This window comes from Ruditapes philippinarum, unplaced genomic scaffold (assembly GCF_026571515.1).
Source record: "Ruditapes philippinarum isolate M1 unplaced genomic scaffold, ASM2657151v2 ctg1031_1_1_1_1, whole genome shotgun sequence".
Taxonomy (NCBI): domain Eukaryota; kingdom Metazoa; phylum Mollusca; class Bivalvia; order Venerida; family Veneridae; genus Ruditapes; species Ruditapes philippinarum.
In genome coordinates this window covers 423,517-443,265 of record NW_026853822.1, presented here as the reverse complement: position 1 = coordinate 443,265, position 19,749 = coordinate 423,517, and the positions used below count along the sequence as shown (strand labels likewise).

General features: G+C 35.4%; 1 protein-coding gene across 1 annotated transcript; it reads left to right on the top strand.

The window, feature by feature from the left end:
• Nucleotides 1-2,342: 2,342 nt before the first annotated feature.
• LOC132738055 (neurogenic locus notch homolog protein 1-like) lies at nucleotides 2,343-18,975 on the top strand. Its single transcript, XM_060725478.1, has 11 exons — nucleotides 2,343-2,440; nucleotides 3,453-3,559; nucleotides 4,647-5,092; nucleotides 7,132-7,385; nucleotides 7,600-8,223; nucleotides 8,483-9,528; nucleotides 9,572-14,101; nucleotides 15,753-15,900; nucleotides 17,160-17,289; nucleotides 17,766-17,863; nucleotides 18,650-18,975. The coding sequence occupies exons 1-11, from the start codon at nucleotides 2,343-2,345 to the stop codon at nucleotides 18,786-18,788; spliced, it is 7,620 nt and encodes a 2,539-aa protein (XP_060581461.1). The 3' UTR covers nucleotides 18,789-18,975.
• The last annotated feature ends 774 nt before the right edge of the window (nucleotides 18,976-19,749 follow it).

The window sequence follows — 19,749 nt, the reverse complement described above, 5'->3', positions numbered from 1 at the left end:
CTTTAGTTTTCACTGTGCACGTGAGCTCATTCCTATTCACACTTTGTTTTATATATATATCATGTTAGATGTTACAAAGTTAACATGGATATTAAAATGGTTGGAGCTTATCAATCGTATAGTAGATTTAAGCTCATTCCAGGACTGAAAGTGCTGAGCATTATTCGCATTACGTTTAGAATTTCTTAGTTTATTATTATCAGACTAATTTAATTTGGATGCTTGTATATCACCATTAAATATATTTTTTACGATTGCAGTTTAGACTCATAAAAATTTTAAGGATATTTTTACATCTGTATTTAAGCTAATATCTCGAGTTTATAGTAACTATGCAATAATTTAGGCTAATATTTGGACTTATTAATATTTAGCAAACATGTTTTAGATTCCTCTTTAGAATGAATATAAGTTAATGAACTTTTATTAAATTCCAACAGTATTTAGGCAATCTATAACATGGAGCATGGATCACTTACATGTTTTATTTTTAAAAATGGCAAGTAATTTATGTGTTTTTTTTTGAAAGGTGCATTCTCGAAGTAATGAAAGCTTTTGTGATTTTCGCCTAGCTTTATAGGTTTAAGCTCGTTATATAGTTTCTAATATATCCTCATAAAATTGGGAATAATATTGTAACGTACTTTTGCCGCAGTGTCAGGATAGCTGTTTCAAAAATACGCCACAAGTTCTACTGTATAAACATATATGCTAACTTAGCATCAGTTATATACAGCACCCGGTTTCAATGTTATATTAATAGAATCTTTTCTTTAGGATTTCCGGAATAAATAATACAACGCTTTCATCAAGTTTCAATTCTTTGGTTTAATAGTGTATACATAGTTTTGTATACATAAACTGCATATATATTCTAACATTTAATATATCTTATCATCAATATACAGAAATAAGCTTCGGCATCATTTCATAAGGCGCTATGTTAAGTGATTTTATGATTTCCTAAAATATAAATCAACAACGCTTTTATCAAGTTTGGATTCTTTGGTCTAATATCCGTTTAGTTTAGGATTAAAAGTTATAACATGAAGTACGTCAGCTCTCATTCAGGTAAAGTTGCTTAATAAAAGTTTAATACATATTCCAATGTGATTTAGGAGTCTTTCCTAGATAGTAACTTACTAAAATTCAGTTTTGATGTTTTCTGCTCAGTTTTGAATTATCGCGCCTAAGCAACTTTAGTGGGCGTTGTTGTTCCAAAATGAGGACTGTCGCTCTATTTATAACCTTTGAGCCGTTTAGGAATTTAGGAAAGGATTCCCGACCAATGAGAATGCACTTAGGATTTATCTAAGCCAATCAGAATTGGTTAGGAATTCCCATCCCAAAATGAGTAAACAGCTCAAGAGATCATAATTACAAAATACAAAGTAAACATATAAAGTTGTAAGTAATCATTATGTTGAGAAATAACACTTACGCTATTTAATACATCTCAATTAAATACTTATGGTAATTTAGCAGGATTATTACAATTTAAAGAGAATTAGGGTGATTCCACAACCCAACTTTTACTACGCGGAATGACCGAACAAATAGTTGCGGTCTTGTTTTACAACAAATAAATTATTACAGTAAATCTCTTGAACAATTGAGAAGCAGACATTATAATCACATAATACAAAAATACATGTTACACAGTAAAGTCAAATATGCTTCATTTCTAAACAAACTACAGATATCGGTACTCGAGTACCTAAAACAAAGATGGCAGCCTCCTGAACATTTTGGGAAAGTTTTAAAGGAATTATTATTTTGACAAAAAATAAATTGATTAGAGCATGTTTCATGAACAATTACTGATTATAACATCAAAACATAATGGATACTACAAATTTGTGAAGTAACAGACATGTTAATCCAGGAATAAAGAAATAATCGTGCTTTCTAAAATGTCAACAATCTAACATGAAATTCGGAGAAAGGTGACATTCAATTTTAGGAACGTTTATACATAGTGAATTATTAGAACGCTGAAAACAGTATTATTACTTTACTGTCCTTATTTGAATAGGAATATTGCGTATACATTACTTATATGCTAAAAATGACAAAAAGTAGTTATTTAATAAATAAATAATGATTCTAAAAATAGAATATTTTAGAAACAATAACAAGCTTACATGTCTTACAATATTGAATAAAAACAGAACTTTCAAAAGTAATTTCAGTTAGGCAGTCAATGTTCTTAAATGTCAAAATCACATTACTTGTATTAAACGTTTTGTTTGTTTTGTGTCCTTCTATCTCTACAGGATAAAAATGACAAAATTAGGTTGGAAATAAATCAAAACGACAACAACAAAGAAATTATTGCGATCATGGACATTAAATTAGACAATGTTGACGTTGTTAGTTCAAGTTATCTCCTAGCAAGACCTATATTGATAAATAAGACGATTGAGTTTACAAACGTAAGGTAAGTTCCAACTTTATTGCATATGTTGTACACACGCCCATGACAAAAGTGTTTCGGGTAATGGTCTGCACTTCTCGTTGTTTAGTCAGTAGATATTTTGAAAAATACTCGTAACAAATCCAGATTGACATTATGACGGGTCCATTTATGATATTTAGCGTAGTACATGTAGTATTGATTTGTGTTTCCATTCTTCCAAGTAAAACTATAGACTATAAACCTTGATGTACAGCTACATCCATATCATTAGTTGAAACTGGCAGAAAGAAAAAGCAAATAAACAATATCAACACAAAATTTTGTATGGAAAGAGACGTTAGCAAAAATTCTGAAAAAAAAAGAACAAGGAAAGAAAAAGAAACACACACACACACACACACACACATTATCTTTGTATGTCAATGCAATATGTTAGTGATCATAAGAGTTTTTTATCTAAAAGGGAGCATGCGAGTTTTATAGATCTGACTAAATTGTTACCTTTTCATTGTATATGTATGCTTTTGTTTGCCTGCCGTTATTTTAAATAATACTTTTTCGTGGTCTCTTCGTTCGACCAGAATAATACCAAGTGTTTAATATTGTTTTTCAATACATTTTATGATAATAATATAGCAATACTAAAATTCTGCAACATTATTTGTATCAATTTTAACAAAATAATAATTCAATTTAAATATCATGATAAACATGAAATGGTCGTATTTATTTCGCAAATTAAAAAAAAGTGTGAAGATGCGTCCGAGTGAATTTGTGCGGCCGAAAGTGGGTGCCAATTCTTTAGTGTGTAATCATATGTAGCCGCCGATGGGTTTAATAAATATGGTCATAATAGGAAAATAAATCAGTAAATTTAAATTAAAATAAATTTCTGCCAAAAAAAAAAAAAAAAAAAAAAAAACAAAACAAAAAAAAAAAAAAAAAAAAAACAAACTCGTTTTGAGTCTTTCCCTTATTTATGAAAGTGTTTAATAAACTTATCTTTTTTCAATACATTACACAATATTTTAAGTGTTGATATTGAAATAATGGTATGGTGTTCTACTGGATTTTATGGTAAAGCTTGCAACGAGACATGTCCTCCTGACAACATAAAGTGCAACATTGGAGAATGTATAGGTATGTGTGATATAGTTACTATTTTTATTTTTATTGTATGATAGCCGATCTAACAGCTGCAGCGAGGGTCAAACGCCCGGTTTAACTTAATATGTCACAGATCGTAAAGTACGTACTGAAAACCAGGCGGCTAAACATTTCATAAATCTCTTACATGATGTTGTGCATAACCTCAAAAATTAAATTGTCCTTTTCAGATAAGAGTCTAAGCTTTTTTGATTGTAAGAAGTTAATTAAAACAATTGATTATAAATGTTCAATGTCCTCTTGCAAAAAAACAGTGCAACTTTGGAGTATGCGTGTATTGTACTTTTTATATCTATTTTTACATTATAAAAACACTGTTTCAGAATAAATGAAAATTTAACCTTTTTTAAGACATCATATAACTGTAAAAGGAATCATCACCGACTTGCTAAAGTCTTACCGTTCTATCATTGCATAGTTATATTGTTGATTTTTTCCATTACACTCACAAGTTTGTAACACGATACATACAATTCTAACATGTTTCAACAGACAAAAAAATGCAAAAATCAGGATTCGTACCCTCTTGTATTACACGAATTATACATGTATGTGATTTATATGCAATGCGGTCGTACGTTTCCGTTCTTCCGGATCTTGGCGGACGCCGAGAAAATCCTAAAATTTTATCTATTTTAGGTTTGTCAAAAATGTCAAAATATAAAGGTTATAGCATTATAAATGCAAATAAGATGGAGTAAGGCAATGGATGATTATTATTTCAGAATTAAATGCAATGTATTCCGACATTTAGGTCGATTTTGATTTAAGAATTTAATTAAGTGATCGTTTAAAATAACTATAGTAAAAATGGCACGTAGATTCAAGCAGCGCTCAATTGCGCATTATATCGACGGTATATAATAAAAGAAAATTACATCAAAATACTATTGTATTTTGACTGTATCATTTTGGCTGTTATGCAACTTTTGTTCCATAATGCACCCAGGTTTTATAATCACGTCTATGCAGGTCTCTTATTCCGTAGATACATACTTGTCCAACGGTAAACTGCAAGATATAGTTGATGTAAGGTCATACATTTGATATTTTTTTTCAGAGTCACAAACAAACAATAATGCAACCTCGTCAAGACAAATAGACTATCACTGTAGAAAAGGGACATGTAATAACGGTGTATGCCAGTGTCCAGATGGTTTTGCAGGCGACAGATGTAACGTGGTATCAAATTATATACTTCCTTACAACAAAACTTATCATTTTCTAAATGACACAACCAGTAATAACACATGTGAAAATGGATACAAGAACTTCAATTGTGACGAGATAGATTTTTGTTGCAATAATTTATGCAAACATGGCCGTTGTTCAAATAATGTGAACATATATTCATGTGACTGTGATGAAGGATTTGAAGGCTTAAACTGTGAGGTAGATATCAATTATTGTACAAACAATACATGTCAGAACAATGCAACCTGCATTGAGGAACAAACAAACTATACATGTATCTGTCAACCGGGATATTCTGGATTAAATTGTGAGGTAGATATCAATTATTGTACAAACCATACATGCATGAACAATGCCAACTGCACTGAGGAACAAACGAACTATAATGTATTTGTCAACCGGGGGTGTATTTGTCAACCGGGGAAATTCGGGGCGGACCCCCAAACGAAAAACTAAAATTTTACATGTTTTAAGGGTTTGGGAAAAAATTGTAAAATAAAAATTTTTGCAATAAAGGGGAAATGATTAAGGCAAGGGAATTGAAAAACAAATTAAAAATGTACTTCCCGGGGAATTTGGTTAAATTTTGAAAATTTAAAATTTAAAATTTTTTTGACTGTTTAAAAAAAACCTATGGGGAAAAAAATTTGGCCCGGTGGTTTAACGGCTAAATTGGGAAAAAATACCCAAGGAAAAATAATAAAAGAAAATTAAACAAAAAAACTTTTTAATTTTGAAAGGGGATTCCATTTTGGTGAGGAAAACTTTTGTTCCATTTGAAGGGAATAAACCCTCCTTGAGGCCTTTTTCCTGAAAATTTGCCCAAAACCGGGAAATCCCGGAAAATTGTGAAGGAAAATTTAATTTTTTTGGGCCACAAAAAACTTGCCTGCAATTGGAAAAATGCAATTAGAAAAAAAAATTTAAAAACTGTTTTCCTTGCCCAAGAGGTTTTACGGACAAATTTTTGGTTTTAATTTTTTAATTTTTCAAAAAATATCCTAAAATCCAACCGTTTGGGGGGGGAAAGGGGGGGGGGAAAATTTTGGGGGGGGGGGGGGGGGGGAAAAGGGGGGGAAAAGGGGGGGGGGGCCGGGTTGGGGGGGGGGGGGGGGGGGGAAAAAGGGGGGGGGGTGGGGGGGTGGGGGAGGGGGGGAAGGGGGGGGGGGGGTTTAAAGGGGGGGGGGGGGGGGGAAAAATTGGGGGGGGGAAAAACAGGTGGGGGGGGGGGGGAAGGGGGGGGGGGGAGGGGGGGGGAAAAAAAAAACCCAGGGGGGGGGGGGGAAGGGGGGGGGGGGGATTTGGGGGGGGGGTAAACAATTTTGGGGGGGTCCCGGGGGGGGGGGTGGGGGGGGGGGGGGGGGGGGATGAGGGGGGGGGGGGGGGGGGGTCTGTTTTGGGGAAGGGGGGGGGGGGGGGGGGGGGAAGAAAATTTTGGGGGGGGGGGGGGGGGGTTGGGGGGGGGAGGGGGGGGGGGGGGGGGACGGGGGGGGGGGAAAGGGGGGGGGGGGGGGGTTAAATTAAATTTTAAAAATAAGGGGGGGCCTAAAGGGGGGGGGAAGGGGGGGGGGGCAAAAAAAGGGGGGGGGAATTTAAATGTTTGGGGGGGGGGTAAAGGGGGGGGGGGGGGAAATTTTTGGGAGGGGGAATTTTTTTTTGGGGGGGGTTGGGGGGGGGGTTTTTGGGGGGGGGGGGGGGGGGGGGGGGAAAAAACAGTTTTGGGTGGGGGGTTTATGGGGGGGGGGGGGGGAAAAAAGGGGGGGCGGGGGGGGGAGGTTAAAATTCCCCGGAGGAAAAAAAGGGGGGGGGGGGGAAACGGAGGGGGGTTGGGGGGTTTTTTTTGGGGGTTTTGGGGGGGGGTTTTTTTGGGGGGGGGACTTTAAATGGGGGGGGGGGCCCCAGGGGGGTTGGGGGGGGGGGTTTCTGGGGGGGAGGGGGGGGGGGGGGCGGGAGAGGGGGGGGGTTGGGGGGGGGGGGGGGGGGGGAGGGGGGAAAGGGGGGGGGGGGGGGGGGGGGGGGGAGGGGGGGGGAGGGGGGGGGGGGGGGGGGGGGCAAACGGGGGGGGGGAGGGGGGGGGGAGGGGGGGGGGGGGGAGGTTGGGGGGGGTGGGGGGAGGGGGGGGGGGGGGGGGTGGGGGGGGGGGGGGGGGAGGGGGGGAGGGGGGGGGGGAGGGGGGGGGGGGGGAGCAGGAGGGGGGGGGGGGGTTGGGGGGGGGGGGGGGGTGAGGGGGAGGGGGGGGGGGGGGTGGGGGGGGGGGGGGAGGAGGGGGGGGGGGGGGGGGGGAGGAGGGGGGGGGGGAGAGGGAGGAGGGATGGGGGGGGGGGGGGGGGGGGGGCTATACATGTATCTGTCAACCGGGATATACTGGACTAAATTGTGAGGTAGATATCAATTATTGTACAAATAATGCATGCCTGAACAATGCAACCTGCAATGAGGAACAAACAAATTATACATGTATCTGTCAACCGGGATATACCGGACTTAATTGTGAGGAAGATATCAACTATTGTTCAAATAATACATGTCTGAACAATGCAACCTGCATTGAGGAACAAACAAAACTATACATGTATCTGTCAACCGGGATATACTGGACTAAATTGTGAGATAGATATCAATTTTGTACAAATAATACATGTCAGAATAATGCAACCTGCTTTGAGGAACAAACAAATTTATACATGTATCTGTGAACCGGGATATACTGGACTAAAATTGTGAGATTGATATTAATTTTTGTGCAAATAATACATGCCTGAACAATGCAACCTGCTTTGAGGAACAAACAAACGATACATGTATCTGTCAACCGGGATATATACTGGACTAAATTGTGAGGTAGATATCAATTATTGTACAAATAATGCATGCCTGAACAATGCAACCTGCAATGAGGAACAAACAAACTATACATGTATCTGTCAACCTGGATATACCGGACTTAATTGTGAGGTAGATATCAATTATTGTACAAATAATACATGTCTTAACAATGCAACCTGCTTTGAGGAACAAACAAATTATACATGCATCTGTCAACCGGGATATACCGGACTTAATTGTGAGGAAGATATTAATTATTGTACAAATAATACATGTCTGAACAATGCAACCTGCCTTGAGGAGCAAACGAACTATACCTGTATTTGTCAACCGGGATATACCGGACTAAATTGTGAGATAGATATCAGTTTTTGTACAAATAATACATGTCATAATAATGCAACCTGCATTGAGCAACAAACAAAGTATACATGTATCTGTCAACCGGGATATTCTGGATTAAATTGTGAGGAAGATATCAATTATTGTACAAATCATACATGCCAGAACAACGCCACCTGCATTGAGGAACAAACAAACTATACATGTATATGTCAACCGGGATATTCTGGATTAAATTGTGAGGTAGATATTAATTATTGTACAAATAATACATTGCCTGAATAACGCCACCTGCATTGAGGAACAAACAAACTATACATGTATCTGTCAACCTGGATATACCGGACTTAATTGTGAGGAAGATATCAATTATTTGTACAAATAATACATGCCCGAACAATGCAACCTGTATTGAGGAACAAACAAATTATACATGTATCTGTCAACCGGGATATACCGGACTTAATTGTGAGGAAGATATTAATTAATTATTGTACAAATAATACATGTCTGAACAATGCAACCTGCTTTGAGGAACAAACAAACTTATACCTGTATTTGTCAACCGGGATATACCGGACTACATTGTGAGGTAGATATCAATTATTGTACAAATAATACATGCCCGAACAATGCAACCTGTATTGAGGAACAAACAAATTATACATGTATCTGTGAACCGGGATATACCGGACTTAATTGTGAGGAAGATATTAATTATTGTACAAATAATACATGCCAGAACAATGCAACCTGCATTGAGGAACAAACAAACTATACATGTATATGTCAACCGGGATATTCTGGATTAAATTGTGAGGTAGATATTAATTATTGTACAAATAATACATGCCTGAATAACGCCACCTGCATTGAGGAACAAACAAACTATACATGTATCTGTCAACCTGGATATACCGGACTTAATTGTGAGGAAGATATCAAGTATTGTACAAATAATACATGTCATAATAATGCAACCTGTTTTGAGGAACAAACGAACTATACCTGTATTTGTCAAACGGGATATAATGGACTACATTGTGAGGTAGATATCAAGTATTGTACAAATAATACATGTCATAATAATGCAACCTGCATTGAGGAACAAACAAACTATACTTGTATCTGTCAACCGGGATATACCGGACTAAATTGTGAGATAGATATCAAGTATTGTACAAATAATACTTGTCTGAACAATGCAACCTGCTTTGAGGAACAAACAAACTATACATGTATCTGTCAACCGGGATATTCTGGATTAAATTGTGAGGTTGATATCAATTATTGTACAAATAATACATGCCAGAACAACGCCACCTGCATTGAGGAACAAACAAACTATACATGTATATGTCAACTGGGATATTCTGGATTAAATTGTGAGGTAGATATTAATTATTGTACAAATAATACATGCCTGAATAACGCCACCTGCATTGAGGAACAAACAAAGTATACATGTATCTGTCAACCTGGATATACCGGACTTAATTGTGAGGAAGATATTAATTATTGTACAAATAATACATGTCTGAATAACGCCACCTGCATTGAGGAACAAACAAACTATACATGTATATGTCAACCGGGATATTCTGGATTAAATTTGTGAGGTAGATATTAATTATTGTACAAATAATACATGCCTGAACAATGCCACCTGCATTGAGGAACAAACAAACTATACATGTATCTGTCAACCGGGATATACCGGACTACATTGTGAGGAAGATATTAATTATTGTACAAATAATACCTGTCTGAATAACGCCACCTGCATTGAGGAACAAACAAACTATACATGTATCTGTCAACCTGGATATACCGGACTACATTGTGAGGTAGATATCAATTATTGTACAAATAATACATGCCTGAACAATGCAACCTGCATTGAGGAACAAACAAATTATACATGTATCTGTCAACCGGGATATACCGGACTTAATTGTGAGGAAGATATTAATTATTGTACAAATAATACATGTCTGAACAATGCAACCTGTTTTGAGGAACAAACAAACTATACCTGTATTTGTCAACCGGGATATACCGGACTTAATTGTGAGGAAGATATCAATTATTGTACAAATAATACATGTCTGAACAATGCAACCTGTTTTGAGGAACAAACAAACTATACCTGTATCTGTCAACCGGGATATACCGGACTTAATTGTGAGGAAGATATCAATTATTGTACAAATAATACATGTCAGAATAATGCAACCTGTTTTGAGGAACACTCGAACTATACCTGTATTTGTCAAACGGGATATAATGGACTACATTGTGAGATAGATATCAAGTATTGTACAAATAATACATGTCATCATAATGCAACCTGCATTGAGGGACAAACAAACTATACATGTATCTGTCCAAAGGGATACAGTGGACTAAATTGTGAGGTAGATATCAATTATTGTACAAATAATACATGCCTGAACAATGCAACCTGCATTGAGGAACAAACAAACTATACATGTACCTGTCAACCGGGATATTCTGGATTAAATTGTGAGGTAGATATTAATTATTGTACAAATAATACATGCCTGAATAACGCCACCTGCATTGAGGAACTAACAAACTATACATGTATCTGTCAACCTGGATATACCGGACTTAATTGTGAGGAAGATATCAAGTATTGTACAAATAATACATGTCATAATAATGCAACCTGTATTGAGGAACAAACGAACTATACCTGTATCTGTCAACCGGGAGATACTGGACTAAATTGTGAGGTAGATATCAATTATTGTACAAATAATACTTGCCTTAACAATGCAACCTGCATTGAGGAACAAACAAACTATACATGTATCTGTCAACCGGGATATTCTGGATTAAATTGTGAGGAAGATATCAATTATTGTACAAATAATACTTGCCTTAACAATGCAACCTGCATTGAGGAACAAACAAACTATACATGTATCTGTCAACCGGGATATACTGGACTAAATTGTGAGATAGATATCAAGTATTGTACAAATAATACTTGTCTGAACAATGCAACCTGTTTTGAGGAACAAACAAATTATACATGTATCTGTGAACTGGGATATACTGGACTAAATTGTGAGATTGATATTAATTTTTGTGCAAATAATACATGCCTGAACAATGCAACCTGCTTTGAGGAACAAACAAACTGTACATGTATCTGTCAACCGGGATATACTGGACTAAATTGTGAGGTAGATATCAATTATTGTACAAATAATGCATGCCTGAACAATGCAACCTGCAATGAGGAACAAACAAACTATACATGTATCTGTCAACCTGGATATACCGGACTTAATTGTGAGGAAGATATTAATTATTGTACAAATAATACATGTCAGAATAATGCAACCTGCATTGAGGAACAAACAAATTATACATGCATCTGTCAACCGGGATATACCGGACTTAATTGTGAGGAAGATATTAATTATTGTACAAATAATACATGTGTGAACAATGCAACCTGTTTTGAGGAACAAACGAACTATACCTGTATCTGTCAACCGGGATATTCTGGATTAAATTGTGAGGTAGATATCAATTATTGTACAAATCATACATGCCAGAACAACGCCACCTGCATTGAGGAACAAACAAACTATACATGTATATGTCAACCGGGATATTCTGGATTAAATTGTGAGGAAGATATTAATTATTGTACAAATAATACATGCCTGAATAACGCCACCTGCATTGAGGAACAAACACACTATACATGTATCTGTCCACAGGGATATAGTGGACTAAATTGTGAGGTAGATATCAATTATTGTACAAATAATACATGCCTGAACAATGCAACCTGCATTGAGGAACAAACAAAGTATACATGTATCTGTCAACCGGGATATACCGGACTTAATTGTGAGGAAGATATTAATTATTGTACAAATAATACATGTCTGAATAATGCAACCTGCATTGAGGAACAAACAAACTATACATGTATTTGTCAACCGGGATATACTGGACTAAATTGTGAGATAGATATCAATTTTTGTACAAATAATACATGCCAGATCAACGCCACCTGCATTGAGGAACAAACTAGCTATACATGTATCTGTCAACCGGGATATACTGGACTAAATTGTGAGATAGATATTAATTTTTGTGCAAATAATACATGCCTGAACAATGCAACCTGTTTTGAGGAACATACAAACTATACATGTATCTGTGAACCGGGATTTACTGGATTAAATTGTGAGATAGATATTAATTTTTGTGCAAATATAACATGCCTGAACAATGCAACCTGTTTTGAGGAACAAACAAACTATACATGTTTCTGTCAACCGGGATATACTGGACGCAATTGTGAGGTAGATATGAATTATTGTACAAATAATACTTGTCTGAAAAATGCAACCTGCTTTGAGGAACAAACAAATTATACATGTATATGTCAACCGGGATATACTGGACTAAATTGTGAGGTAGATATAAATTATTGTACAAATAATACATGCCTGAACAATGCAACCTGCTTTGAGGAACAAACAAACTATACATGTATCTGTCAACCTGGATATTCCGGACTTAATTGTGAGGAAGATATCAATTATTGTACAAATAATACATGTCTGAACAATGCAACCTGCCTTGAGGAACAAACAAACTATACCTGTATTTGTCAACCGGGATACACTGGACTAAATTGTGAGGTAGATATCAAGTATTGTACAAATAATACATGCCTGAACAATGCAACCTGCCTTGAAGAACAAACGAACTATACCTGTATCTGTCAACCGGGATATACCGGACTAAATTGTGAGATAGATATCAATTATTGTACAAACAATACATGCCTGAAAAATGCAACCTGCATTGAGGAACAAATAAACTATACATGTATTTGTCAACCGGGATATACCGGACTAAATTGTGAGAAATATATCAATTATTGTACAAGTAATAAATGTCAGAACAATGCAACCTGCATTGAGGAACAAACAAACTATAAATGTATATGTCAACCGGGATATACTGGACTAAATTGTGAGATAGATATCAATTATTGTACAAATAATACATGCCTGAACAATGCCACCTGCATTGAGGAACAAATAGATTATACATGTATATGTCAACCGGGATATACTGGACTAAATTGTGAGATAGATATCAGTTATTGTACAATTTATACATGCCTGAACAATGCTACCTGCATTGAGGAACAAACAAGCTATACATGTATCTGTCAACAGGGATATATTGGACTTAATTGTGAGATATATTTCAATTATTGTTCAAATAATACATGTAAAAGTAATGCAACCTGCATTGAGGATCAATCAAGCTATAATTGCCTCTGTGCATCGGGATATACTGGACTTAATTGTGAGATAGATATCAATTATTGTACAAATAATACATGCCAGAACAACTCTACTTGTTTTGAGGAACAGCCAAACTATAAATGCCTCTGTTCACCGGGGTACACTGGTGTAAATTGTGAGACGGATGTCAGTTATTGTACAAACACTTCATGTCAGAACAATGCCACATGTATTGAGGAACAAGCAAACTATAAATGTATCTGTCAACAGGGATATACTGGCACAAATTGTGAAAGTGACATTAATTACTGCTCATTTAAACTTTGTAAGAATAATGCAAAATGCATTGAAGAACAAAATAATTTTCACTGCGTTTGTACACCTGGATATACTGGACCGACTTGTGAAACTATTACTTTCTGCTCAAGTTACCCGTGCAACAATAATTCAACATGTCAAGATATTGAAGGAAGCTACGCATGTCTATGTAGAGATGGATTTACAGGACCAAATTGTGAGGAACGTACAAGCAGTTGCCAATCAGACCCTTGCAGAAACAAATCCACTTGTTTTGACAGATATGGAGGTTATATTTGTTTGTGTAGCGAAGGAATGACAGGAGAACGCTGTGACGTACGAGATATGTGTGCTTCCGGTCCATGCTTGAATAATGGAAAGTGCAAAACATTGGGATCAAATCCTGGGGGATATATATGTGAATGCAACGAGCTTTTTACTGGGAATCATTGCGAGTATGATATCAATGAATGTGAGACTGAATCAACTTGCACAAATGATAAGATCTGTAGAAATAAACATGGAGGATACCATTGTGATGGTAGGATTAATTTTGTTATGTATCTAAATAAACATTTCAATATATCATTGCTGAATATGTCATGTGCATGTCCCTGGAACCCATGCCTAACGTTATCGTATCACAGACGCATACGAACTCTCATGGTAGGCATTACTCTGCGTTCTAACTAAATCCAATTTTGAATAATTAATAATGAGATCCTGTCCGTGGTTTGCCCATGTGGTCTGTTTGCTGTCCTGCTGGGCTCATTGTTGTGGTTCTGTGTTGGGGTATGCGTACATTGTATGTCACCCTGTTTTGATCTTGTTTTGCACCTTTTCTTAAACAACAGAAAAGCCTTTTTAGAAGGCCATTTGTTCACACATTTAACACCTTTTCATTTTGTTGGACATTTTTAAAGCATAAGTGTATATTTAGCCATAAATCAAATAACATTAGTTTACCATAGTTCTTTTCAACAATACAACCGACTCTTTCTTAAAACTACTCACCATATATCACGCCGTTTTTATAGCAAGCAAAATTATTCCGTCTGTATCATAAGTTACAAAAATTTCACATGTATCGTTTCGCCATGAACATTACATAATCTTGAATGAGTGGACAATATACTTACACTTGCCAGACATAAATCATAAATATTACACTGGCCAAACCTAAATATATTAATGGCTAGAAATCAACATTGCATCGGCCAGACATTAACTTGCACTGACAAGACATTAAACTTACACTGATCAAACATTAACATTGCACAGGCTAGATATTTACCTTACACTGACAAGACATTAAGCTTACACTGGGTAGACATTAATCTTTTACTGGCTAGAAATTAACCTTGCACCGGCCAGACATTTATCTTTCACTAACTAGAGGTTAAACTTACACTGATCAGACATTAACTCTTCTATGGCCAGACATTTACCTAACACTGACCATAGATTAAACTTACACTAATCAGACATTAACCTTGCACCGGCCAGACATTTACGTTTCACTGACCATAGATTAATCTTACACTGACAAGACATTAAACTTACACTGATCAGACATTAATTTTGCACTGGCCAGACATTAACCTTGCACTTGCAAGACATTTACTTTATCCAGGTTGGATTAAACTACATGAATATCAATCTAGAAACTATTGATATTTGGCGGACATCATACTGAAGCTTAGGTAACATTATACATACACAATAAACTTGGCTGACATTGATCTTACACTAAGCTGACATTTAACACCGAAATTAGGTTTTTGAATTAAACTAACTCTGCCCTGACATTTCAAACTTACACAGGGGTGATATTAAACTAAAACCGAGCAGATATTGAAATAACACCGAATTGATATTTAGCTTGCAATGAGCTGATATTTAACTTACACTGAACTGACACCTATCTGCCGATATTGAAATAACACCGAGGTGTTATTCAAATAACACCGAGCTGATATTTAACCTACCACTTAGCTGATATTTATCTAACCCAGAGCTGATATAAAACTAACACCGAGCTGATATTGAACTTAGAACGAGCTGACTTTAAAACTGAGATGATATAGTTTACATTGAGCTGATATTTAACGTAAACAGAGATCGAATTTCTGCCCTTCTGAGTGAATGCAAGAGTTTTAAATTTTCTTTACATAATTATTTCTTATTTACAGATTTATACAAGTTGGAATCAACAAATAACATGAAAGGTTTTGCTGACGTTAACACGGATAATATAGTACAAAACGTTATTTCAATACTGAGGCAAAGTATAGTTATTTGTGATGACGCGCAGGTTTCCATTGACCAGACACGGTATAAGTAAGTAATGAAAAAACTGAAGTTAAACAAATAGATTTTTATTGATAAAACACAATGCAAAATATTATTTTATTGATCATACAAAAAAGCAAGTTTGAGTTTAATTATCAAACAGAAATAATATATGAAGGTACAAATACATTTTATTACACTTAAACCAAAGAAAGTCTCATCATTTTATAATTGAATCGTCTGTTAAAGAATGTGGCAACAGTGTTCATTTTTTATCTTAATTTACAACAGCAACTGCTTTAAGTTTTTCTTAAGTGACTTTTCTGCGTAACTCCAATTCCTCATTTGCAAATTTACTGCACTCTAAGTGATTCCAATTCTTCATCTGTAAATTAATTGTGGTAACTATCCATAACTGTTTGTTTTACAATTTTTTTCACTTGTAAATTTATTGCGGTAACATTTTTCAATTCTATATCATTCTATATATTCTGTGAATTTACATGAGTAACTATTTTCAAATCTTCATCTGAAACCTTATTCAATTATTCTTCTGTCAATCTACTGCGACAATAGTACATTTATGGTAACTTTTTATTTTAATTCATAGTAGTGCTCACACTCTTTACATTGGCTTACTTGAAAATTGAACATTTATTTAGATAAAAACAATAAAATGAAATGAACTAAAAAACTTTCATAAATTCTTGAAATTGAAACAAGAACATGGCAGGTACATAAAGGCAGGTTGGACGATCCCTTTTAAGTAATCAAGTAATTAAGAAGGTTTAATGGGTTTAATAATACCATGAAAAAAAATCGATTTCAAAGCAAGAGAAGAACTTCAAAAAAAAAAAAAAAAAAAAAATTCAGAAAAGCGATTATTCATATGGATATTTTCACAACATGAAATGTAATCAACACAACTTTATACTTATTTGTACACAGTTTAACAAGTTATTATATCCGTTTAGTATCGGGGCCATAAGGACTATATTATATACTGTAATAATTGTAAAATCCTTACGCGATGTTCAGTTCGTTTTCTACATGAACAAGTCAGCAGTGCACATGTTTTCATTTGTTTCTTAGTTTTCATAATGTTTTTTATCAGTTATTAAAACTCTAGGTAAATCATTATAACACTATTTTAACTTATGAATGGGGATTTTAGTGTGTATTAATTCACGTCGTTGTTTAAAGAGAAAAAAGAGATTATCAATATTCGGATAAAAACATAGATAGAATTAAGAAATTCAGAGGGTTGTTTTTTTTTAAATTAATTTTCTCGGTTTTATCTTCCTCAGAGGCTCTGTTGCAATCAGCGCAATTTGTGATGGAAGACCTTTGACGCGAGACGAAATGGCTAGAGCTATCGGGCAACACACGGAAATATTCTTTAAGCATCCGCATGATGCAAAACAGCATGTAAAACAGGTATTAGAATTACGTGAAATATGCATTGTGACGTTAGGATTTATTAGACCATATATAAGATAGATCTAATATGTTTTAGGCATAACTCATCGACAATATTTTTCATATTTACTTGTATCAATATGATTTTTAACATTTATCTAAATCCTTATCGCGTTTGACAAGGTTGACTTTGCAGAAACTACTATATTACGAAAACCAATATCAGTATAAATAGGTACATTGCGACGGCCCTTCAACATCCAGCAGCCGGAATGAATGGCTGTTGACCGTTGTTGAAAGGAAACAGTTGGTGAGAGTATAATTATAGAGTAAAAATATCAGGCGATTGAAACTGGCTGTTGTTATGAGACAACTGTTGCACAGAGTTGTGCGTTGGGGGGGGGGAGTTTTATTGTGATTAATTTGAAATCAGTATTCTCAGTCATGATTCTACCAAGTGGAAAAATTACAAATGTAACGCTTGCTATTTTTAGAGTTGGTTAGAGTCGCACTGGATCATTCTTGTAGGGATTGTGATAGGTCTGGTGGGTGCAGTAGGCGGGACACTACAGGCTTTTTACATTGTTAAGAGGTAAGTTTTCTAGGATATTTTTAACATCCTTGATTTATAAGATAGTAGATGCATTCATCAGATAGTATATAATGAATATCGGTGTTTTGTTTAATCTTCTTTTCTTCTTGGAATTGTATGCGTTAAATACGCGTATATAGACTCCTTGTATGTTTTAAAGTGAATTGGTCTACGATTGGCACATTTTCCAGATTTCAGATACATAACAAAACAATAAATACATGCATCATTTTGATACTCCTATTTAAATATTTCTTCTTCTTTTTCAAGTAAAAAATGATGTGGCCAATAATTATGTATTGCTCTCGAATAAAACTCATAATAACTCTGTTATGTACGGCACGGATATGAAATATCGGACAATGCTCATCATACTTACCAACAGCATACAAATGTACATATATGATTATTTCATGGTTTGTTGTTAAATGACACAAGATACTTTCAACATAATTATTACTGAGATAACAGACCTTTTAATTATGCCTCAATTTACTTTAAATCTCTCTTCAGATATGACTATAAGAAACTGATAACAATAGGAGTGTACGGTTTAGACAAGTTTTAAGTTTAACATTTGTTTATAAGCTAAAATAAGTAACCATTCAAATGCCAGAAAAAGGGTTATTATAACGGTGGAACAGAGGTGACATGTGGTGTAAATAAAAAAAAAAACACACATACACACGCACGCACGCACGCGCACACACACATGTCACCTCTGTACCACCGTATATTATAGTTAAAGTATAATATTTATAAACATGCAATATTTAACTTTTACAGAGCTCGAAAGAAACTTGTAGTTGACCGTGAAGCAATGGAAATATTGACTAAAAGATTTTCAGTCCCGAGACCACCAAACGGGATCAGACATCGTAACCAAGGAAACGCCGGATATTTCACGAATCCTTTATTTTCTTAAGGACAACAACTAATATGTGATAGCCTGATATATAAAAACGAACAACTTTTGTAGATTATGCCTGTGTTTTTGCAGCAAATTTGTTATGGAATATGTTAACATGTAGCTAAGAATTGAGACTGAATATAAACCTATTCTATTCTACTGTTTAATCTCAATACTGTAACAGTAATATTTAATTATTAATTTATTACATGATAACTATACATAGATTAAATTGTAAATGTACAATGCAGTTCTTTAACTGTGTTTGCATTTTGTAGTCAAACGTTAAAGGTTAAAGATATCCTATGCTCAAATTTGATTTTTACAGTTATTAATAATTGCTACACAGTCTCTTTTTAGTATTAAATAAACATGTTTTGACTTTATTTAAAGCAGATATGTTATGTTTCGAACTCGACACACTATAAGTGGTCACAATATGAATTTATAGTGTCATTAAAAAACTGGCATTTTTTAAGAAAAGGTCAACTTCACTTGACTTGTAATAGGGAATGCAGCTTCCTATACATAGTCTATTCATTATTTTATTCAAATTAAACATATTCAGTAAGAATTTCATGGATTTAAATACATTTTTAAGATAAAAAATATTTTACACAAAGATAAGCATAGTATATCTTTAATGCATCTACATAATGGCAATGTTCATTGATATGCATGAAAAGTACATGGGTAAATCATAAAACTGCTTTTTTTCTTCCTATTCTTTATTGAATTGTCTGAAAAATAAAAAAAAAGATCAAAAGCTTTCACTTCCAACTGCTGCTGTTGAACGTTTGTATGTTCTTTTTACTAGGGAGGAAATGGCCTGTAAAGGTTGTGTAAAGTGATTAAACAGGATTTGCAGTGCAATATATTTTAAAGTAATTTTGAATACATCGTTAGCTATAATTGTAAATACGGAATATTATGTTGTAGTAGCTTTCTGCGGCTTTGTATTATGCTACGGCCAGCG